A 25,459-nucleotide genomic window follows, 5' to 3' on the forward strand; every position below is an offset into this window, starting at 1 on the left:
TTATTTTACCAGGATGTGTACTAGACTAATGTACAAAAGTTAAGCAACAAATTCAATTTTCAACATACTACATGAAATTGTTGAAAAGGGCTTTCAACAATCAGTACAGTGAAATGAAAACTCAGTAAAAAGTAACGTATATGCAGCTATTAGAGCCAAATGGTCAGATGGTACATCATATGGTATTGATCCAACAAAACGAGAGAAGTAGAGCCAGAGCACGACGTGCAAGCCAAGGTACAAAAAAAAAAAAAAAAAAAAAAAAAAAACCCTTAAAGCGCATTTTTAGGCATTCTTCTGCAAGTGAAATTGACACTGTACGTGCAATATGGCTACAAGAAAACATCAGGGTGCCTTTATATGGGGTAGAATAATTGGCAAGCTTTAAGGACTAACTTAGTTTGATGTCTGTAGTTCAAGAGTTTCGAAATGATAAAAGTGTTCCTTCACGATCTTGGAAAGCCTTCCAAACCACAGATACAGTGTAAAAAGGTTGGTGGTGGGCGGCTAAGGAAAACAACGAAGACTGATGTCCAATACATAGCACAGTAGGCGAAAAAGATCGAAACCAAACAGCGGGCAGCACTATTCAGCAGTTGCGCACGGCAACTGGACAGGTGTCCTAGCTGTGGCCAGATGACTTCATAAAAATGGCCTATTCGTCGGCCATCCTTAACGCTGCATACCGTAGACAGCAGTCCATCGTCCGCACCGTTTACAGTACAGTACAAAGACTGAACACCACATCAATGGAGTCACGTCCTTTTCAATAATGAGAATCGTCACCATGGCACCAGCTGATATGGAGAGAGGTAGGATGACGCTGTCATCCCATTAAGATTAGAGAAAAAGACCGATGGGGTGGTCTTGGCGTGCTTGTATGTTGGGATTATGATGAAGGAAGGGACTAAGCTCTTCATTTTCGACACTCATCGGTGATCGTTACTGTGATGAATTATCCTCCCCCACGTGCAACTTTTCCAGAGTGCTATTGATCCAGACTTCCTTTTATATTGATGATAATGCACGGCCGTACAGAACTCATGTTACTGAGGAGCTCCTGGAAAGTAAAGATATCCATAGAATGCATTGGTCAGCTTGCTCCTCTGATTCAAATTCCGCTGAATATGTGTGGGATACTGTGAGGAGACGTCTGGCCGCACAATCGTACCATCCGGAGAACATCAGACAGCTGAAACAGAGGCTCCTTGAAGAATGGGAACTTTTATCCCAAGAATTGTTAGATAATCTGGTTTACAGTATTGAAAGACGATGCAACACAACCACTGCATTCAGTGTTTAAATTGCGCCGGAACTCAGCTCCGGTACTGCTCAATTTTTAAGATAAATTACAATTCCACGGAGTGCACCGGAGCCCTAAATTAAATGAGCTCCGGTACTGCTTTTTTATAAAACTGAGCCACAATTTGAATTAAAAAAAATTAGAATTCCTAACGTTTTAGTTTAGCAATGAGCAGACCTTGCAATACTCTACTTCTCTAGAAATACAAACTCATAAACATGAGACGTTCAATTAAAGTCCCTCACTTATATGCGGAAACCTTTCCCTTTAAGAAGGGCAATAAATTTTGGGGAGTTTGTTTAGAAACGCATAAATTTCTCGCCCTGCCATCCTATCTGTTATCGATAGTTAATGTTGGTTATCCTGGCAAGAAGGAAAATTTGTGTTCTTAAATGTGCGTTAAGTGACAGCGAGTAAAATAAGAGTGAAATACTGAGATAAACTTCTCAAGCACGTTCTATAATGCATGCTCCTATGCTCAAGCATCGTCTTCCCACAGTATCCACTAATGTAACCAAATACGGGGTCGGGGGGCGAAAAGTGTAACCAGCAACTTTAACATTCATCCTTAGGATTCAGCTTCAGGACATATTTTACCCTTGAACACACATCCGCTTGATGGCTATATCAGCAGAGATCCGCGGTCTTAATTTGTATGTTCTCTCTCATCAAGATTCACCTCAGTTTTGTTTCCACCCACTTTCACGCCCTCATTCTCTTTCGCCCTGTTTTTAGTATTATCTGAATTTTCATTAACTATACTTTAAGTATATTTAATTTTTGTGATGATAAAAGAACTTTCCCACCCTACGATCAGAGTTTATTGGGCTGGTGCTTCTTAGCTTTTGTAATAAATCATAATTCTAGCCGGAACGCACCGGAGCCCTAAATAAGAAGGCTGCAGCACTTGTTTTATGTAACTGAATAACAATTTTAGTAGAAATTTTATCTCGAAAATTTTATTTTTGGCAATAAAATTATATTAAAAATCGTCTATTAAATTTTAATTTATCTCTTTACATTTAATTTAATTACTTTAACATTTAATTATTTTATTATTTCAATAAATAATAAATAATTAATTATCTATCTAATGATCAATTAAATTATAATTAATTATATAATAATGATTGATTAAATAACACTTAATAAACATTAATTAAATAGCTATTAATTAATTTGATAATAATTAACTGTTTAATTTTAAAATTATTAGTGAATTTAATAGTCATTTTATTTATTTATTTACTCTTGTTAGTCTTTGCTGACGGTCTTCCGTAGGGTTCCGGCACTTCTAATTTTAGAAATTAAGCCCTGACTGCAATTAAAGGAGGTCATATTCCTTACGAATGCATTTTGGTTTGTTGCTCTCCCTCTTGGCCAGACGGTTTTTGTGCCAACACCAGTCTGTGAATAAAGCCTTTTTCTGTTCGTTCACTACTGTATGTGTCCTATTCATTTTTTGCTACCATACTTTCCTTATCCTTTGACTACTACATTGTGCCTCTGTGGTATGGTTTGGTTTGGTTTATTAGATTATGGCAAAGTACTCGTGGGCTATCTGCCTTAAGGGAGGGATGCCTTCGTGGAGGACTTTTTAAGGAAAACTCGCTCGTATACACGTTACACATGGGGAAAACCACGAAAACGCCCATGCAGCCAGCCCGTTTGCGGGATTCGAACCTCGGACCGAACTACCAGTGTTCAACGACGTTACCGCTCGGCTGCTGGTGGGCCTGTGGTATGAATTTCATGCCTCCCAATTCATTTTTTGTGGAATTGCGGCCAAAATCAGAAAAGTTGCTAAAGTTTTGCGAGTGTAATGTTACATGCTTATTCTAGGCAGTATTTAACAATATTAACGCACCAATATAACTAGCTATTGAATACGAATAATGCTAATTTCCTTTAATATTAGATTTTTATAAAATTGGTGTTAATTAGCATGCGCTTCATGAACACTTAGGTTACGCCCTTGACTAAAACTGGAGTTCACCAGGAGTGCTGTTTATAAGCATTGCTATAGCGTCTGGTCGTGAATGTCAATCTTATTAGCTTCTGCTCGCTAATTTTTGCAGAAATAGGCCAGTTAAGAAGAGCATTATGTTCTGCAATAATTTGATTAGTCGTTATTTTATGTTTTTAATCGTTGTTTATGTTAAGAGGAATTAGTGGGAGCAATGGCTTCTGAAAACCGAAAATTGGGGCTATTATCTTAACAATGAGATGCAAACGAAGAATTTTTTTACTTCCTTTTGATTCTTATACCTAATATGTTTCTTCACCCTGAATTTCAAAGATCTGGAGGTTTGTCCTACGTATGCAAGACCGCGTTCAAAAGAAATTTTATAAATGCGCGATGAATGAAGGTCCAGTATTTCATTATTTACAAATGAAAACTTAATGTTATTGATAGGCTTAACGGAAACTATAAAAAACATACCTTTCAAGCCTTTGGGAAAGAGAGAACTGAGTTTAGAGATGAATAACAGACAAATGGATGGCATCGAAGTTTCCTTAATATAAGCTGAAAAGCTGATCAAAGCTGAAAGAGATGAAGGTCTTGAATTTTTCTTAACACCTTTTCCACTTCAGCTCCTAGAAACCGGCTGTTTTCGTTTATGCTACACTATCGACTAACAAACTAACCATCTCGTATAGGCGACAATGTTTTTTGTTCAATCACAGCTTTCAGGAAAGAAATATAATAAGAATATAGTTTTATGTTTAAAACCATTTAAACTAAGGAGATGTTTTACTTAATAACTATTTAAAATGTTTATAGTTTTGGGGCCAAGAATTTCATAATTTTTACAGTAACATTCTGTGCATTATCTCGTTATTTTATGAAAACTATCTTCATCATTTTTCTTTCCCTAATTTACGTCGAAGTTTTGCAAAAAATTTAGAATAGCGGAACAAAAATCATGAGGGATGAAAAGGGCCGGCGTTCGACTTTTTGCCGCCCAGTGCAAACTTCGCATATCCAAAATTCTACCACCAGGTTCATTCCTATATTAAAAAAATTTTGCCTCCTGGTGCGGTCGTGATGAAAGAAATTCAGATATTCTAATTACTTTGTTCTTGAAGTTCGCAGTACTTCCCTGTAAACTTGAAGGAAATCCACAATGGGCATGGTGCTGAAAGGTTCCTGGATGAATCCCATGGAGGGAGCAGGGAGACGGAGGAAAAAGAAGAAAAATATCTCAAGTAAGTCCCTTGAAAACTGGCAAGGGAGTAGAAAGTAAAGTCCAGAAGCCGGCCGAGGTGGTGATCTTTTCGTTTTTGCGTGCTGCCATCTATGGGTGATTCCGTAAGTAGGCGCAGAAATGGAATTTAGGCTTAGCTGCTATCTATCGGTCTGTTGGGAAGCTGGCCAAGACTAATGAACGCACTTTAAATCCCGTTTTCACAGAAAAAAAGTTTGTCTTCTCCAACTGGCTGATTAGTTTACTAGAAATTTTGGCTCATTAGTTTACTAGAAAGTCGTATTAGAATATCACTTGAAAAACATCTAAAGAGTTTGAAATTCAGTCAGAAAATTCTTGGGACGCTTTTTCGAAGTCTTTTAGTTTTTATATGGGTAATCTAGTTACAAGTTTGGTTATCGAATCGGAAACATTACCATTTATTGAAGAGTCTCATCATATTTTGGCTGACGGAAAAATTAACTTGACTGCATGAAAGTATACAGAATATGACGATTCAGTATAGGTTACTTCCCTTTTAAGATTACTTTGAAATCTCACAAATGATGAAGTGAAAGTTAATTTTTAAGTTAATTTTTGGTTGGAGACATACAAACTTGAGATCGTATCGAAAAGAGTATGCCTTTCCGTTACGCATCGAATCTTTGATCAAATTGGAGTTTTACATTATTTCTTTTTAATTCCTAAGCTGATGATATGAAGGAGAGGAAAGATAATGTCCCATGAGATAGGGAAGTTCAAGACAATATGAAGCAGGAGTTTCTGAAATCGTCTGAAAGGTTAAGTTTCTTGACTATTAGTCTCTGTGTTACATCTGCTGAAAAAGGTCAGCCTGGTATTAGTGTATAGAGTCATTAGGTTTTTTTGAAGCAGGAGATGTGAAAAATGAGCAATGCCCTCGCCGGGACTCGAGCCTGGACCTCTCGAATACGCGAAGAGATTGCTACCGTTACACCACGAACACATACTGAAAGGAATGAGAAAATATTTTATAAGTGTTCACACATTTTCTGACGCCAGTTAATTTGCTTATACAACAGCTGCTTTCGTTCGCATCGAGCATGCTGAGGTTGTTCATGTAAATCTTGTAGCTGTCAAAGTAAGAGTTGCCTGGAAAAATCTATTACTATTCCTCGTCTTGAATTATTTCATTTTTGTTTTATAACTTTCCAAAATTTGCTCCGTGGTGTTAAGAATTTTGTTTTCCTTTCGAAATTACATTTTTTGGTACTATTCGGTTTCGAGGGCCGTAAAAAATCGCCAAACTATTGTTGATGCCAATGCTGCCAAACATAATTACGGCAACCCTAATAATTGCGGAAAGAAAGGAAGTATAATAGTAAATAACTATCTAAGATTGATGTTTTAATTTAGATGAAAGGTTAATTTCATATAATACTTTTTTATTATTATAATTTATATGAAAAATACTAAACATGACTGAATGGAAGCATAAGAGTAAATAACTATTTCAGATCATTATTATAATTTATATAAAAATTGCTAAACATAACTGAATGGATGCCTGCATCGCTATTTCGCTACCGACTTATCGCTAAAGCATAATTTCATCTCGTTGTTTGTTCAAACGTAATTTTCTATAATGAATGATGCCTTTTCTTTGAAAATATTCTCGGTAAAGTGCAGAATCGCTCACGTATTTGTTTGCCGCTTTTTACAAGGGTAAAAACAATTGAATTTTTGCCAATTTTCTTTTACTTTTTAAGTGAAAATAGGTGGATTTTTAAGTGAATAAAATTACATAGATAAAGCCAAGGGTGTGCGCAGTGCCATTTTTGTGCAATTCTGGGATTTTTTTTTAAAGTTAAAATAGGTCGATGTGCACAAGGATACCGAGTATGTGCAATTCTTAAAAACGCATCAAACAATGGGGGATTCTGCACTTTACCCAAAATTCTATTGCCGACTTTTCGTCATGGGCAATTCCCAAATTGTTAAATCCATAGGATATTAAAAAGGGATTTAAAATAAAAAAAAAAAAAAAAAAAAAAAAAAAAAAAAAAAAAAAGGATTTAAAAATTAAACTAGTATTTCAATGGCGTCTTAAGAAATATAGAACTATATAAACTTACGCAATCTGAAATCAGCGTGTACGCTAGATTTGACGCGCTGTTGAATGGGCGCGTTTGCTAGATTTGGCGCTTTTGCGCATACATTTTCGCTGCCATTTTTTACGGTCCTCAAAATGGAATAGTACCCATTTGGTATTTCTAATCACATATAATTTGTCTTACTGATTCATTAATCTCATGTGAATTATTTTTTAAAATATTTTTTCACTGCTGGGAAGGAAACTAATAAATTAAAAGTTACAATAAAAGCCTATTATTTCCTGATATCTTAAATATTGTTCCATAATTTACGGTATTAATCAGGGAAGTACTGTTTTGATAGGCATTTCTTGAAAATACGTAAGTCCCACTTAATTAGAGATTTCTTATTAGTAACGATCTGCTGTTCTTTCGAACTTCATAACGGCTGTCATATATCGACTAATGGATTCGTAAAATCTACGGAATTGTTCCATAGGTATGGTCTTTCATATGTCTTCTAGAATTTCCCATAAATCAGTGAAGGATGCTGGTGGTAGTTAATGTGCTTTCACATCTTTTCTCAAAGGTTTTTAATGGAATATAAGTCAATACTTCTTGGTGGCCATTATAGAAAAGAGTATTCAGTAATATCTTTCTTGAACCAGTGGTAGCAAACCGGGAAGTTTAACAGGAGCAGTTTACCTTGCTCACCTGAATGGCAGAAAGACATGCAGGAATATAAACTATCTCCGGCAGACCCATAAAAATATGGCTATGAATACCGCGCAAAGGGCAAAGTGTCCGGTTGTTTGACAATGAAATTCCTTATGAGCATGTCACATATTAATTTCCAAGGAGATGTTCCCTGAAGGGGTTAACGGAATAAGTGATCACTCATCAGGTCAACGTATTTATATGTAGTGAGGGTACTAGATGCAAGTATCAGAAGTCTCAAATATTACCAAGAGAAAACATTCCAGACCATCACTGAACCGCCATGACTTTATACAGCATTTCTGAAGAAATTAAAAATTGTAATTTTGTTACCCGAAAGCTTCAGATTACCAGCTAACACATTAAAAAATGATTTTCTTTATGATTTTTATTTTATTTTTACCAATTACTTATTCAAATAGTTTGCTTTTTAAAATTGAACAATAAAGTCATATAAGTTATATCATATTTAAATCATAAAAGTACTTAGGTTATTTTCTAAGATAGGAGTAATATCTAATATTCTTAACTTACAAAAACTAAATCTTTAGACCTGAATAAAATTAAAATTCAATTCAAGTGTAAAATGCCACTTGCTACATAATGTCACTAAGAAGTGCATAAAAAATATCTTTTAAATGATCAACAATTTTGCTCAAATGGACAGCATACTTTTATAACATCGAAGATAAGTAAAAGATCTTATGCTTCATCGAATCGGCAACAGCATATTCTAATTTTTTTTTTTTTTTTTTACTTCATTTTTAACGAAGAATTTTATAGCTAGCTGAAAATAAAAACAGCTCTTTGAAGCATTAACAACTATATTGAACTTCATTGACAATCATATTCTTCAACTGCGTTCCTAGAAATCAAAGTCGTTTGGAAATCGAAGTTGTCGTCTTTGAAAGATAATACTGTGTCTAAACAGAGTTAGCCAGACTGAAAGATTAGTTCTTATAGGTTTGTTATAGCTATTTTTCAAAAATTTTCCTTTGATTTAAAAATTAGTGAATATTCAACTTTTAAATGTTATGGTACAAGTCTCCCGAACTTCAGTATTACGGCTTATTTTATGATTATTTTAAGAACCGGAAAGGAAGGGGAAGGAATCATGTATATCTTCATTATTTTCAGTAGAAACAGCAAACACGTTTTTGTCTTAATTAGTGACCTTTCCTGAGCATAATAAAGAAATTCATCAGTATATAATTTTCTTCGTAAATATAAAAATTTCTAAAATTATCAAGAAATGAATATATATGTATATTTTGTAAGATAAAAAGCAAAAATTCTATATTTTTTAATATAATGATAATGATAATAACATTAAAAATCATAAAAATTCCATTCTCCTAGTCACAAGATAACCCCAGAAGTCAGTCACTGTTCTATCGTTATTATCTTATACTTGTTAGTTAGATAACAGAGAGACTCAGTATTATTATCTTTAATTTCCATGATTCTTTTCTTCTTGCTTTATGTATTTGCAGCATTTATTTATATAAAATTACACTAGAAAATGTTTATCTTTTTTTTTTTTTTTTTTTTTTTTTTTAAATTTCTTTCACCTTCTTGGCATGCCTTCGTGGTGTGGTGGTCTGTACGCAGGGCGCGTATTCCAGAGGTCCGCGGTTCGATTCCCGGTGAAGGCGTTGCTCATTTTTCATGACTCCTGCTCCCAATTAGAATAATGTCTCTACAGTTGCGCCCGAACTAAAAAGGGTTTTGGATGATGATTCTCCACACCCAGACCACAGCGGCCCTTTAAAAAGGGGAGTATATAAGGTAATCCCGCCTTCTTCGCATGCCTTCGTTGTGTGGTGGTCTGCAGGCTGGACGCGTATTCCAGAAGTCCGTGGTTCGGTTCCCGGCGAAGGCGTTGCTCATTTTTCATCTCTCAGGCCTTGAAATAGCCTAATGTCTCTCTAAGGGTTTCTTTGGACTATGCCAACACATACAAAGGTATCCAACAAATGAAGGGATATCCTTGTGGGAGAACATTTTAAAGGAAATTCGCTCGCATTAACTTTACAAGGGAGAAAAATCATAAAAAGTTCAATGCCGCCAGCATTTGAACCCGGGATCACCAGCGTAGAGCGACTTTATTGTTTGGCCGCTTGTGGGCTTAACAAGTACAAGATGCATTTAAAAATTTCATTTGATATAAGTACGAATAATCGCATTAACTGAATCACCTTCCCTGCGTCATTCAAGTTTTAATGCCCAATTATACGATCAGATTAGCGTATTTAAAAATTTTGGTGGGCTCTTCATAGAGTATTTTAGTGATTAATAGACCATCTACAGTAATATCGATGTGATTCTTTTAGGCAAATAATGAATAACTAAAAGTACATAAAACTGTTGTTTTTACTTTACAGGAATGCTGATAAACTGCGGCGATTTACTCTATCTCACCCTGTGTTTGCACGTTATGGGAATAATTGTTCCATACATGATATCCCTTCACAGAAATATATTCGAACCACCTTTACCATTTATTAGGTAAGTAAAAAGGGTAATATTTCAATTAGTATGAAATATTTCAATTTGTAAAATAATTGCTATTTTAAATGATAGTATGATCGTTTATACTACTAGTATAAATATTACCTGACAACTGAAAGTAATGATTAAACATTTTATTTGATCACTTAGTATCAATAAGACAGAGTTATCAAGCAGTGTCAATATCTTATAACAATAAGATAATCTTTTTCTCCTTTCATATCTGACTGTGGTTTACTTTTTATTGCTTAATTAAACGTGGGTAATAGAAATACAAGAAATCTATGCATAAGCCTTATTAGAAGAGCTTTTAGATGTCTATTTGATTTGTTTTCGTGAATTCCATACATTATTAAATGAAAACATTAGTTATAATTTCTGAAAATCGGGAAAACTAAGTAATGATTAATAACTGCAATTTTGTAATGCACGGAAGTCATTTTTTTATAAATGAAGTTTTTTCTTTTACATTTTATCATAAAGCCCACCAGCGGCCGAGCGGTAAAGTCGCTGAACACTGGTAGTTCGGTCCGAGGTTCGAATCTCGCGAACGGGCTGGCTGCATGGGTGTTTTCGTGGTTTTCCCCATGTGTAACGTGTATACGAGCCAGTTTCCCTTAGAAAGTCCTCCACGAAGGCATCCCTCCTCTTAGGCAGATAGCCCTCGAGGCTTTGCCATAATCACATACACACACACACACACACATTTTATCATAAAACTGATTGCGCTTCATCGAAGATTTCCAGGTATCTAAGAATATCTATTTTTATTTCTATTATTCCTAGATCATTTGTTCTGAAAGATCTTTCACAAACCTATTTTCAGAGCGCCATTTGTTTTAAACCCAACAAATATTTCATTATCGTGACCTTAAGAGAAATAACTGCTACAGCTGTATTCTGTTATTCATTTTTTCCCACACTTACTACATGTCTTACTCCTGTGAAATAATAAACTGTTTTTGTAATTGTGAAAAAAGTTTTTTTTTTTTGTTATACATGGGGGGGGGGCAGTTTTGAAAAAATACTGATTTTGTATTATGCATAGTCACCGCCATGTTTTTGATCATTCCCTTTCTTAATTGTTTTTAAATAAGTAAATAAAAATTAATAATTTAAATTTGTGTATCTCTGTTAAAATAAATTTTGACAAAACTGAAATTATTACTTGGAATTCACAACCCAATACTGATATGTTTGCGATAAAGTACTTCAATGTACCCATATAACGAGAAGTTAACTCATTTCCCTTTGTGATTGACAAAGTTTTGGTTTATTGTCAGGCTGTTTTATTAAATACGGAGCTGTTAAAGAACATGTAGAACACTTTTTATGGAGTATAGTTTGACTTGACGATATTTTGTTCATCAGGGGCTTTTAAGTAATAGTACTCAATTTTATAAATTTTATCATAATCACAAACATATTACACTTAAAAAGTCATGAATTTCAAGCACGCCTGAGCTTTGAATGTAATGAAGAAATTTAAGAACACTCACCTCTTTTAATATCTTTGCTCTTAAAAAAGCTATAAATTTTAAAATATCGTAGCTTTGCTTACAATCTGAGCAAACTGCATCAGAAAACGCCAGCAGTATCAAAATATAAGCAAACTAACTCGAAAAATGCTAATTTACTTATGTCAAGAATGTTATTATAAATAGTGAAAAGATTTGATAATGAATACCGATGAATTTATTGAAGAGGAAAGTGCCCGTGAATATGAAATTAAAAGCGCTTGCACCCATTGCTATTTCATTTACTCTAATATTTATAATTTTTTCATACGAATAATTGGATCTGGTCATTATATCTTTCATCTGTTAAATTGTCTTACAGCCAGGCAGTTGGATCAATGCCAGAGAGTGGTCTTTTTTCATTATTCGTAATCCCAGGAAGTTTTATGGGTGAGTTTCATTTTATTTAAATAAAATCTAATCGAAAAAAAAAATTCTTTGAAATATTGTAAGGGTAAAAAGACAGGGTGTTTAAAAAAAATTTTACTAGCATTACTCAAAAATTTTACTAGCATGATGATGAATTTTGAAAGTATTTGTTTGACGCAATCGGATATGAAAAACATACTTCTTATTGAGATTTTTTCTTCGACAGGTTTGTGTAAATTTTAAGTTTCACATATTTTTATCCAAAGGTGTCCCTTTGGCTAAAATTGTCGTAGTCTTGATTCCCTACTTGATTTGGTTCATTTCTGAAACTAGAACCATGAGCATGTCCAACCATGAAAGAGATATACAGTCGTGCAAAATATTTCATTTTGGAAATGCCCTGCGTAATTATTCTTTGACCCTCATATTCACATAATTCATCATACTGAAGGTTTTTAAATAGCCGGGAGCTTTATTTAATAAGCATTAGTAATTATTCAATAGCCATTGCGCCCCTACAAGGGTCGGAAGTGATGGCCATTTCATTATGGAAGCACAACCTATGAAGGGACGGACAATTATCACCCTGCCTTCTCCGGGATTCGAACCCGAGCAACATCACTACGGCAGTCAGAGTTATTAACCACTATACCGCCTGTCATGCTGAGAGTATGATTTCTTAAGAAACTAGCTGAAAAATATTATATAATTTCCAGAAAGCAACTTATTTTTGCTTTCTAAATATTCATTTATGTTATATTATAAGGCCTAGGCTCAAACTCTAGCCAGCCAGCTTCTTAAGCCTGAGGTGTTATTCTTTTTAAGAATGAGTTCAGACTAACTTAAATTTTGAAATAAAATCACCTATTGTTAGAATAAAATCTAACTTTAATTTGTTAAACATAGCAAAAATATACAAAATTTGACAATTCATAGACTGATGAACTCAGATAGATTAATTAGCCTTGTATCTAATCTCAAACATGGAGGAAGCTCCTGCAATGTGTTTGATTCTTATTTTAGTTTAACTAAAGTAAATTAAATTAAATTATTTATTTCAAACAAGAGGATTTCTTCTGACCAATGCCTTAGAGCAGTGATTTTCACGGCACTTAAGTGTGAAGCAAAATTTTACGAATGCGTGCAATAAAAATTATTCTGTATATGCTTATAACATATAGTGTGACTGTTCTCGTGCTGTACAACTTCTCATTTTCTTAAACGGTGCGAGTGTGATTTTCCTACACCTTAACTTCACGAAATGCCACAGCAAATACCCCATGCATAAGCGACCTCAGACGAGTAGTTCCTTTGGTTCTTAACTTCCTAGCGGCGACTGGCTTCCAACGCATCTCCGATTATTCAATGTATTAACCAAAACACATAACTTATAATCCCGAACGTATCCGACGAAAACCAAAACTGCAAATCTGAAATACTCATGGCTATAATAACTCTGGATTAAACGATTACACAAAAATGCTACATGAATTATAGGTTCATGAATCAATAAACCAAGTAAAATTTTTTATTTTATCGCCAAATTTTTAAATTATTAAAAGCATACCGTGATGGAAAAAACCTTCACAGAAAGAATCTGAAATCCAACTTTCTTTCTCACTTCCTTTAAGTAATATTTGAAAGACACTCAAAGGCCTTTTATGTGGGTTATTATGTTCTCGTTGACTTGAATAAATCTTGCCCTTGTTTTCTGTTTCATTTAAAAGAAGCTGAGTTTTTTTATAAGAATTTGTGCCTCGAATATATGGGTATAATTTTTAATTGGGGGAATTATGTAAAATATTTGCAGTAATAAAAATTTACAGTACTCAAATTAATTTGCAGATTATAGTTTTAAAAAAGATAGCTGCATAACTGACTTGATGATTCACTCGATATTGAAAATGCAATTAGCTGTCGGTCACTGGATAGAATACTCTGTGACAGAATAGGAAAGGGAGTGGCTACATACATGCGTAAGGAATCGAATAATATGACTATTAGCGGAATTAGTTACAACTTGCCACTTTACTTTTGAACATCTTTCTGCCAGTAACAATACGATTGGAAATAGTTAAAATTGATTTTCCCTTTATCCAATAACAAATTAAATTTTTCTGAATATCTTGCTTTTCTATCAATACTTATTATATCACTTGGCTATTTTCTTCCTAGCCCAGTCTAAATCATTACGTATCATTACGTCATTACGTCTAAATCATCCCAGGGGTACGAATATCACAGTTTGGGAATCGCCAATCTAGAGCAACTTAAGCAATCAATTACAGCACAACCTAACGTATTCCTAAACTCCTATGCAGTTGTAAGTTCATTTATTAAATTCTAGAGTGAGTGAATAAATTTAAAAAGGGAATGGGAAACAGATTAAAACAGAATGGAAAAATCATTAACTATGAAATAAAAGTTCGCATTTAATATGTCAATTATTTTCTCTTTCGCATATAACCTCACCTACACCTTTTATTATCTTACAGGTATCTTTTCTTGTGCCGCAATTAATAAAGTATCCAGTGCGCAAGTGCAAAGATTCTTGGAAATTATCGATAAGGCATCTGTGCGGTGTGGCGTTATTTATTTTCTTAGCTGGGTTTTCATCAGTGCATTCCCATTCACCTTCACTGACCTCCCAAACAAGCGTGAATGGGTAAGTGAGTAGATATTTTGTTACGCATATTCATTTCAGGAAAGATCTTGTCTCTAAGGTTCGAATGCGAATTTTATTGTGGTAGCCCTCCTCAATTATTATGACATTTAAGTATTCATTAGTTTATTACACGTTCTTTCGACTCTGAGTGTAAATGGGAATATTTTTCTATTCAGAAATGCTTCCTCAAACTCTAAATTGAAACACAATTGAACATAAATGGTTATGAAAAGATTGGGAACATATATTTTAACAACAGCTTCCGAAACAAAGATGAAATAATCACCGTTTCAGTTACTCAAGCTTCATTTTAAAATACCTGGACTTATCATTCACATTTGTTTTTAGAGTCAATTTTTTTTATTTAAATTTGCATGAGTTGGGAATGCCAGAGTTAATGCTTAAACTGCGTTTACTAAATAAAATTTCACCATGTATGCATATTGCCATATGTGTAGTGGAAACAATGTAAGTGCATTCATATACACTTGGTAGGTAATATACAGGGTGCCCACTAAAGGCCGATACCACTCGTCTAGCTGCCGAACGGCTGCAGCTATATTTATAAAAATGGTTTCTAGGTATGTACAGACATTAGGTATTTTCGGAAGCAGGAGAGATGAAAAATAAGCAACGCCTTCGCCGGGAACCCAACCACGGACCTTTAACTTACTAGCTAGACTTGCTAACCACTTGTGTCATGATGGAAAGTACAGAGAATGCAATAAAGCATTTATTTTCTCTTTAACTTAAAGGATAACGGGTGAAAGCACAAGACTCAGTTGATCACATTTGAGAATATGAACCCTTGAGAGTTCAGTTTGTGTCCCTCGAAGCCACTGATCAATTTCGAACATGTTATCAGAATCTTCTTAGCTTCGATGTCTTCGTGCAGGCGTGTCCCACCTCTTCCTTAGAAGGTCAAGTTAAAAATTTTGCATGGAGCTAGAGGGCCAAAGATGTCTTGTGTTCTATAAAAACATAATTAAAGGAAAAACATTAGAAATGGAATGTAATTAGGGATTACAAATTTACACACATCCATATTACTTTCTTTTTCAGAATAAATGTAACAGAATGAAAGGGTTAGAAATGGACCGCAAAATGTAATGTAATATATTTGTAATATTAATACTAATGTAAATGTATTTCCCATAGTCAATGTCTTCTCGCACACTGAATACAGATATCCAGTATTCAGTAAGATGGTACACATTCACCTGCCATTGAAACTTAAATAGCCTTTACATGGTTTCCAAACTTGTACAAACCCACTTGTATCAATATGTGTTTCAATTAAGGAACATTAATAAAAAAAACATATTTTGAGAGAAATCTTGGGCTAAATATAAGAAAAAATACTGTCTTTATAAAAGTTTAAAAAGTCATGCTATACTGTAAGACTGTTAATGTTACAGTATTTTAAGACATGAACAATAGAATTTTCAAGTGTGTCTGCTAAATCATCTATTCTTCTAGCAATATAGTATTAAAGATTCGTGTCCTCTACTATTGAATTTTACTTAACAAACTATACAACAGCTATGATATAACCAAGCAGTCATTCAGAATTTCCGTCCGATAACAGTGCTCCTTTCTTGACTTTTCTTCGGTTTCAGGACCGTGGCTTCCAACTCGCCTCTGTAATATTGATTTTTACTGAAGACATTTAATCAGACTGCATGCTGGCCTGTGAGACAATCATATACTAGCCTGTTTAGTTGATAAGTACCTACACTAGTAGTACTACTAGTAGTACTTGGTACTATGATTTTTTAAAATGGTAATGTTATCATGTATTTCAAACACAGCATGACTCCGTTATGTTAAATAATAACATTTGTATTAATTTCGAAGTAAAATAACTAAAATCAGCGTTATATTTGCAAATTTTCATAGGACTAATTTCGATGGTTTTTACCGAACCATCACCCTCATCTGCCAAAGTGCAAATGCTCTTTGGCAGCTTTTTTAAAGGTAATATTTATAGTTTGATGCAGGTCTTAGTTCAGATTAATTTGTTTTCACTGAAACCTCTTTCTAGTGAGATGTGTTATAATAAAAAAGATGCCTAACAAGATATTTAATTAATGCGGTACTTCTTCGAGAGAAACTTCCTGTTAAAAAGTAGGATTCCCAAAGAAAAGGTAAGGCCGCAACACTGACTTGAAAATCTGCATGGAACAGGCAAATAGTCGACACCTCACTGGGTGGATAAAGCAACACGACAGTGATTTTCGATCCTTAGAGGCTCTTATTTTCTCCTGGCTATAGGTTTTGTTTTCTGCCCAAAATTAATTGTGAATTTTAAGTTCTCATTAAATTTCACGCATTCATAAAGTTCAAGTATTTTTAAATTTTAATGATTGTGCAGGATAAAGCTTACAATTTTGTACTTAAAATTTAAATCTTTGCTTTAATTTTATATTGACAAGCCAGTAACTGGAGAAATATAGAAAAATTCTGAAATTTCTGCTAGTATCCCTTTTGCATTTAAAAAAAAAGAGTTGCTGCAATTTTCATTATTTTAGAAGATTTAATATTCCTGCAAGTTTACTTTTGACTTTAAATCTCAGAATACTTTTAAATTCCAAATAGAAAATCGCAGTTTGGATTCATATAGTTGGCAAACCAGACTATGGCTGGCATGTCATATGCTGGACAACTCTGATTTAATACAAGGGCTCTGGTGAATTTTATCTTTACGATCGTTATTACCACTGTTCCATTCGACATTATTATTCATAACTTTAAATTCTTCATAATACCTTGTTCCTTGCAGTACTTGTTCCTTGTTTGCTTCAAGCTCTCTTTCAATCGCTTTTATAATTTCATAGCTGAATTTTTGAAATTGTTAGAAGAGGGCTTCAAATTATCGTACTACTTACTATTTCTTGCTACCTCTTTGCAATAACTTCTTGCATTTTCTTCACATTTGTTTCTTTGGATGTGGGAATGACATCAATGCACTTCCTTCCGATATAGTTAAAATTTTTGTACTCAACATTCTTGTGAAAGATTTTAATATTAGTAAGTACACAGTGAATCTGGACATTTTTTAAAGGTCTTAAACAATCAGCATAGTATACAAATTGTTTTTATAGCATAGTATACAAATTGAAATTTCCAAATTGGTTTCTTTCTTTAATTCATCACCATATTTCAAAAGTCATCTAAATATTTCTTATTCTTTTAAAGTATCGAAATTTGAGATTTATTTTCTCTCGGTAGCCAAGTACTTTATTTATAAAACTATCGGCATCGAATTTCACAGTAAGACACTATTTTCTTGAAATCATCCTTTGACCTTTACATTATTGTAGCGTAGAGATGTGTTTGGTGTGCTCTCATATATTATTAGAGATCTTTTTATAAATATTTTAAATATGTGAAATTTCTTCAGTAATTATGGTACTTTCTTTCACACCCATTCAAAGGCTATGAAAGGGGTTCTTTATTACCTAAGAGTGTTGGTACTATACTTTTCTGAAAATAAGAATAAAAGACGTTACATGAAATTATTCATAATATTAGTTCGAGGATAGCTTTAATATGCATCTAAGAACTTTAAATATATCTAGCATATCAAGAAAATAATTCCAAAGTTTACGTAATAAAAATTCTGCTTTCGTTCATAGGACCCATATTTGCTATCATAATTTTGGCATATAAAAAAAAATAAATGTTTGCAAAGAGCCAAATCTGCGATATATTTCCCAATGAAATTAAGATAATACAAAGGTCGCTCTAAACTTATTGAGATACATATAGGTTTTTAAAGTTATACTTACGAATTTTAAGGGCGTTGAAAGTAGCCTCCTCAACATTAATGCATTTCTGATGAAAGATTAAATGCTTCAAGCCATTCATTTCTTGGAATCGATGAAAAAAATGCAGTTATGCCCTCATCAATCTCATCTTCGGAATGAAAAGGCTTCCTCGTAAGTTCTTTTTAGATTAAAAAATAGCCAAAAGTCACATATAGCTAGATCGGAGGAATAGGGTGGATATTCTATCACTTTGATGTGTTTTTGTTCAAGAAACTCAACTGTCAATCTTGCTGAATGAGAAGATGCATTGTCATGATGGAACATGAATCCTCTAACATTCACTTCTTGAAGAATTTCTGGAGGACATTTAGGGATGTAGCAGTTAGCTGTGACTGTCTTCTGTCCTTCCAGCTTGACGGCTTTGACCCTTCCTGTACTTCTGAAGAAAACGGCAGACATTACTTTTTTTCATGACACATTGTCTTTTCACCATTGTGGACATGGGATCATCTTCAAAGACCTATACTTTACTTTTTTGACGTGTTGGGAGGACAAAAAGTGGTACGTACGTTTCATTACCAGTTACGATTTTAGAAATAATGCGGTGGTCACTATCTTCAAATAATTTAATGATTTCTTTATTGATTCTGACACGCTGTTCTTTTGGGTGCTCAGTTAAATTATGGGGAAACCAACGGCAAACCAGTTTTCTCATATGCAGTTCTTCTTGAATAATTTTATGCATGACGATGGATTTAGTGTTAAGTTCCTTCTATATCATTTGGTAGGTGCAGCGATTACCATCGATTAATATTTTCCGTATGGCAGACACATTATCCGGGATTGCTGCTAACAACTGCCTTCCTGTACTTTCTTCATCCTGAAGAGAGTTTCGATCTCTGTGAAATTCTATAAACCAACTGAATACGGTAGCACGAGATGTACCTTCCCTTCCAAATTCTCATTGTAGACATTGAATGTTTATTTAATTACACTTTAAAAATCATAGAAAATGATAGCTCGATAATGTTCTCGAGTCATGTCCGTTTATCCATCTGCCTAAAATTTATTATACACTAAACTACCTGCAGTTGGCCAGTAAAAAGTCGTCTGCTAGGCTAAAATAGTTCATTTTTTTCTAACTATTAATTTGTTTTCCATTTAACGTATGCGCGTATCTCAAAAATTTCAGCGTTACCTACGCATACTTCTGAAGAAGCCTTAAGGTCGTCTTTAAAACTGAAAAGGAAATTTATATCTATTAAAACCATGTGTATCGGTACTTTAATAATGCTTAAATTCAATGACAGAATATCAATCTTTGCATCCAAATAGTTATCCGCATAAACTCATTAAATCACAACGTTTTAATAAAACACTTTTTAGCATATGCTTTCTTCACGTAATTAAAAATTTTAACATTTATTTTTTTCTCAGTGTCTTTTATACTTGAGCATAATTCACATGCCGCCGCCCAGAAGGTATAGTGGTTAGGAAAGCCTGACTGCGATACCGAAGGCCTGGGTTCGAATCCCGGAGAAGATAGGGTTGTAACTCTTCGTCCCTTCATAGGAGGCGATGGTGGCCCACCTATTAGGTGCCTCCATAATAGAAAGACCATCACATCTGGCCTTGTATAGATTAATGGACTGTGTTGCACTGTAACTGTTCACAATCTGCCATTGAAAAAAAAAAAAAAAAAAAAAAAAATCACGTACCTTTCATTAAATATTCGCGTTTCGAAATCCGAAAATGAAGTCAGACAGATATCGAGATTATAATTACCACTAGTTTGCCATTGGTAATAAACTATTAATTACTCAAAACGTGTTGAGACAGAGCTGAGGGTACATATTGGAGCAATAACAGCCAGCATTTAGCTTCTAAAGCCAAATTTATTTGTCTTTTAATGAAATAACTAATAATATTTTAGGTCTGTAAAGCTTTAGCACACATCCAATTTCTGAACAAATTGTAAGAAAATAAAAGCATTTCACTAGTGTTACTCTTCCAATGCATGCGATCAGCGAATTCAGTTATGCAGAAAATCAAGGTTTAATGCCATCGCAGCAGCAGTCGTTTTTCAATATTTTAATGCTTAAAGAACCTAACGACGCGGATTGGATCGGATTGGATTATTTAATTACGGCAAAGCACACGAGGGCTATCTGCCTAAAGGGAGGGATGACTTCGTGGAGGACTTTCTAAGGGAAACTGGCTCGTATACACGTTACACATGGGGAAAACCACGAAAACACCCATGCAGCCAGCCCGTTCGCGGGATTCGAACCTCGGACCGAACTACCAGTGTTCAACGTCTTACCGCTCGGCCGCTGGTGGGCCCCTAAGGACACGACAAAGTCATTAAAAATTTCGGCTATTATTTAAAATTTCTCAGCTTGATAGGCCTATAAATACTCTACTGATGTAATTATATGCATAAATTAAATACTTCATACCGCAGAAATAAAAACAGATCTTCGAAATGACTCTTTGCTAAGTAGTGTTGCCGATAAATGCGTTGAGAGAAAAAAGTAATAAATTCAAGCATCATTTTTAAACTTTATTTTATATTGAAAATTACGTGTGGTAACCTGTAATTACATTAAACTTTTAAAAATAAAGACTAAACTTTAAAAAATAATTTCTTCTTTCTCATATTTAACAAAATGCCATTTTCCCTTCTGAATAGGCCCACCAGCGGCCGAGCGGTAACGTCGCTGAACACTGGTAGTTCGGTCTGAGGTTCGAATCCCGCGAACGGGCTGGCTGCATGGGTGTTTTCGTGGTTTTCCCCATGTGTAACGTGTATACGAGCCAGCTTCCCTAAAAAAGTCCTCCACGAAGGCATCCCTCCCTTAAGGCAGATAGCCCTCGAGTGCTTTGCCGTAATCTAATAAACCAAACCAAACCGTTCTGAATAGTGCACGATTTTCATTAAATTTTTTCTTCGACTGTTCTCTGTCGTAAATTTTAAATTATTAAAAATATTTTGGAAAACTTTCGACCATTGTTAAATTACCTATATTCACGAATTTTGATTTTAAATTCTGGAATTCTGTTTCTTTGTTAATGAAATCCAGAATTTTCTTAGATTTTTAATTTCACTAAAGTTGCGGTTTGAATCTCAGATATTTAAGAAATTTGTTTCTCGCCATATCTTACGAAATTCCCTGAAATTTTAAATTAAGTTGTAATTTTCGTTACTTCGAATAAATTTATTCATTTAAATTTCCTTCAAACGGTTTCTGATATTATGGTATAGTCAAAAAACAGATGTTTTAATCGTCGGTCAAAAATTCCGAATTTTATTTGATTATATTATTAGAATTCCGAATAAAAATTTAAACCACGAAAATTTTATTTGTGTACTACCGCTTTCAAATGAAGAAAAACATGTGAAGTTGTCTTCAAGCTTAGCTGATTATTACAAATCATACAAAAGCTATCTGCGCACATGACAGTTTGCGCGCATCATCCGTACGGGAATACGAAATTTTCTAGCAGGTGTAACCAGTTATGGGCAACAAGCGACACTTGTCAGAAACAACCAGTACGGCCTATCAGAAACAAGCAGTCAACCGTATGATTTCCTGATAGGATTTTTCTTAAATAGAGTCCATTCCTGTTTTGACGGTATTTCAGTGTTTGTGCATTATTAGTTTTCTTCCGAGTTGTTTGTAGAACAATTATGGAAAATTAATTTCACCCTTACTCAGGCATCTTAAGGCCGTGAGCATCTATAGTCACTATCAGGATGTATGTAACATTGTTTAAATATATACTCACAAACTTTAATTTATAAGTACATGTTTATATTTCTTTATTAAGAAAATAATATGCACTTCCAGAATTTAAAGGTCATTTTATCTTTATGATTTCTTATAACTATAATTTTCTTTCTTGCGTGCACGATTTCTCAAAATCACTAGTCAGAATTAAAAAAAAAAAAAAAAAAAATACTGTATAAACTCTAAAAAATTTTAAGTCTTTAATGTAAATTGCATTATTTTTGTATTTTGGAAAAAACAATCGGCTAAAATAGTGTCTTATTTACATATAATGTTGGGCATAGTTATTGTTATATGAATACTATTCATATATACTATGTGGCTGGCAAAAAAGTCATTTTATTTAATATTTGGAACATGAAATAAAAATAGCAAAAAATTATCAAGGATATTGAAATCAGAGTCGTAGCTAGGGTTTTCAGCGCCTAGGGACAACTGAAGATTTCGCACCCCCTACTGCTTGTCAAGGATGGAAAACACTTAATTCTAAAATATCGTAACGCCAGTTTGGCGCCCCTTGGATTCTGCGCCCGAGGACAGGTGCCCCCTCTTGCCCCCCCCTCTAGCTACGCCCCTGATTGAAATAAGTATACAAAATTTTACACTCATAAACCAATTACATAAAAATATAGAGCTTTAAAAGTGTATTTGGGGGACTTTTTTGACATTTCAAAGGTACTTAATTCCTACAACTATTTATCGGTTTTTCTAAGTTAATACATATGTAATATAAACATAAAATTTATATTTGCGCAGCCTAAAGTTAAAATTTGCAAAGCAAATCAATAACACAAGTCGCTGTTGCAAGTTACCAAAAGACACTCAAGAAAGATGTAGTTTTATGCGAAACTGCCCCTAAATTTTACAGACTTCAATTATTCATCCAGTAATGAATGTTTCATGCGCGCAAGTGTCCCCTCTTTTCGATTTGTGCGCAAGCGCCACTAAAACATTTGCCGAAGGGAAATTGCCTCATAGCAACAGGTGAAGATGCTATTGAATTATGCAGTCTATAATACCGCTTCTGAGGCTGAAAAATCTAAACCTCGAAACAACCAGCTTTACAAGATCAATTAGTTTAATAACCCAAATGTGTAATTAGAGTAAACTGAACAAATTTAATAGGGTTATATATATATATGTATATATACGACAGCAAGACTAAGATATTGAAGAATCAGAAAGAAATTGCTCAGGATGTGGAGAATTCAACGATCTAAAAAAGATGTCCCGATTTTTATGTTAAAATTACGGATCCTTCTTGGATTCGCAATTCGAATTTAAAATTTTCGCTTGAAACGCTTCAATCCCATTAACAATTACGCGAACGAAATCTTTATAACTAATTTCATAAACATATTATGATCTATAACTTCAAAATTTTTATTTTTATCTTATATTCATCCCTAAATTCTTATAATATTTTTATACATTTCTAAATGTAGAATGCAATCTCTAAGCTTTTAAGAATACATTTGAATCACTACAGAATAATATGAAATTCTGCGAAAATAATTTTGGAAAATCTATGGAAATAAAATGCATTTTAATGAAACCGGTTAACTATACCTATAATCAGGCCATTCTTTAAGCAAACTGGCTTGTTTATAAACTGGCCATTTGGGTAAATAAATGCGTAAAATTTCGAATTAAAGTCATTTTCATGTTTAAAATAAAGTCATTCAAAATTAAAGCAAAAAGTAAGTTTTCTAAAGTGATGAAACAATAATAACTTAACCATATAAGTAGTTGCATAAACATTAAGAATAAAAATTATTGTCTATATAAAAATTTGAAATTATACCGAAAATTTTTCAAAATGACTAAAATGATCAAGCTATAGTTTGACAAATTCGCAAAATAAACTAATGACATCCAAATCGAGTTCTGGACGTTAAAATGTTAATTAAACAAGTTTATTAATTTGAGTATAACATCTCAGGCAAATCTAATACAGACTGTTTCGGATTTCCGGAGGATAATTTTTTATTCCTTTGAGTTAAAAATTTCAAAGCAAAGTACAAATTGAAAACGTCATAGGAAATGGTAAAATGTAAAAGTAATGAAATATGAAAGCAGATTGTACTGTGGTTTCCGTAGTGTAGTGGTTATCACGTGCGCCTCACACGCGCAAGGTCCCCGGTTCGAACCCGGGCGGAAACACTTTTGTCTCTCCATGCTTTTATTTTTGAATTATGTTTCTAACGAAAAATAAACATTTTTTGTGCGGCTTTAAAAAATTAAGAATCTTTCAGTTACTTTTATTCTCAGAATTTTTTACACATATTAAGGGGACTCATACACCTTAAAACCCTTAAGATGTTCGTATAGGTGACTGTCGCAAGAATTGGGATAACTTATTTATTTTAAAAGCAATTACTACCAACTTTTTACAGCTGACTACATAATATAGCTGCTTTCTGAAATAGTAATCAGAAAGTTTGTGTTGCCACAAATATTTTTATAATTTAATCCGCTTTGTGACAACATTTTTCGTCATATTTCCAACTTGCGCGCACAGTTTAAAACATTCTGTTTCATAATTTAATTCCATATTTAATATATATAGCTTTTATAACATTTGAAAACTACTGTGAACCTAAAATTCTAAAAATTTTATGTTAAATTTTTATTTTATTTGGAGTTGAATTTATAAAATGTATTTTATTAAAAAAATTTGTAATGTTTCCGTCCATAAAATTTTTCAATACTAAAATATTCATCAGTTTGTTGGTTCAGTTAGAAAATAGTGCCCATATAAAGAATTCCATCCAATTTCAAGTATGTACCATTAGCCATTTTTAAAATATCATGCGCGCAAGATGGAAACATGGCGAAATATTTTGTCACAAAGAGGATTAAATTACAAAAATATTTGTGGCAACACAAACTTTCTGGTTACTAGTTTCCAAAGCAGCTATATTATGTAGTCAGCTGTAAAAACTTGGAAGTAATTGCTTTTAAAATAAATAAAATATCTCAATTCCTGCAACAATCACATATTCGAAGATCATGAGGGGGTTTAAGGTGTATGAGTTCCCTTAAGGGTGGCGGAAAAAAAAAAAAAAAAAAAAAAAAAAAAAAAAAAAAAAAAGGTAAATAGGCCCATGGGGCGTTAAGTGGAATGTAGAAAGCAAAAGATTATTATTAATTCCCCAGTTTGAATCAGGGAGGAAACATGTTACTCTCTCCAATACTTTACATAATGCACAGTGTCAGAAACGTCTTTTATTATTTTTCTTATTAGCAGCTGTTTACAGATTATCGATCAGATGTATTATAACACAAATTAATTACGTACTTTATTAGAGGTACGAGGATACAGATTATTGGGAATACGTACTATATTTGTTCTAAAAGCTCTCAGTTTATTACATTGATAAGCTATCTATTCTTGTAATTTGAATGTTATGCCGTAGGGAATAATAGCAAATTTCAGAACTGACAATTTAGGCCACGTAGACGTTAATAGCATACCATAATATAATATGATGCAAAAAATAAGCATTAGGCCATAGACCTTTCTAATGGGATGGGGTGGGGGAATAGCTTAATA

General features: G+C 33.6%; 1 protein-coding gene and 1 non-coding gene across 2 annotated transcripts in view; both read left to right on the forward strand.

Annotated features, from left to right (window-relative positions):
• The window catches only part of LOC118203705 (uncharacterized), a 37,049-nt gene that overhangs the window by 6,357 nt on the left and 5,233 nt on the right, over positions 1–25,459 (forward strand). Inside the window, exons 2-4 of the mRNA XM_035375993.2 lie at positions 9,665–9,788; positions 11,631–11,698; positions 14,173–14,342. Coding sequence (XP_035231884.1) covers positions 9,667–9,788; positions 11,631–11,698; positions 14,173–14,342 — 360 coding nt within the window. The 5' untranslated portion in view covers positions 9,665–9,666. The remainder of the gene's footprint in view (positions 1–9,664; positions 9,789–11,630; positions 11,699–14,172; positions 14,343–25,459) is intronic.
• On the forward strand, positions 23,994–24,066 carry TRNAV-CAC (transfer RNA valine (anticodon CAC)). The gene has a single exon. It is a non-coding gene; the product is annotated as a tRNA-Val (tRNA).

The sequence above is a fragment of the Stegodyphus dumicola genome, chromosome X2, assembly GCF_044657685.1.
Source record: "Stegodyphus dumicola isolate Sdum_Otavi_A_Nest chromosome X2, ASM4465768v1".
Lineage (NCBI taxonomy): Eukaryota > Metazoa > Arthropoda > Arachnida > Araneae > Eresidae > Stegodyphus > Stegodyphus dumicola.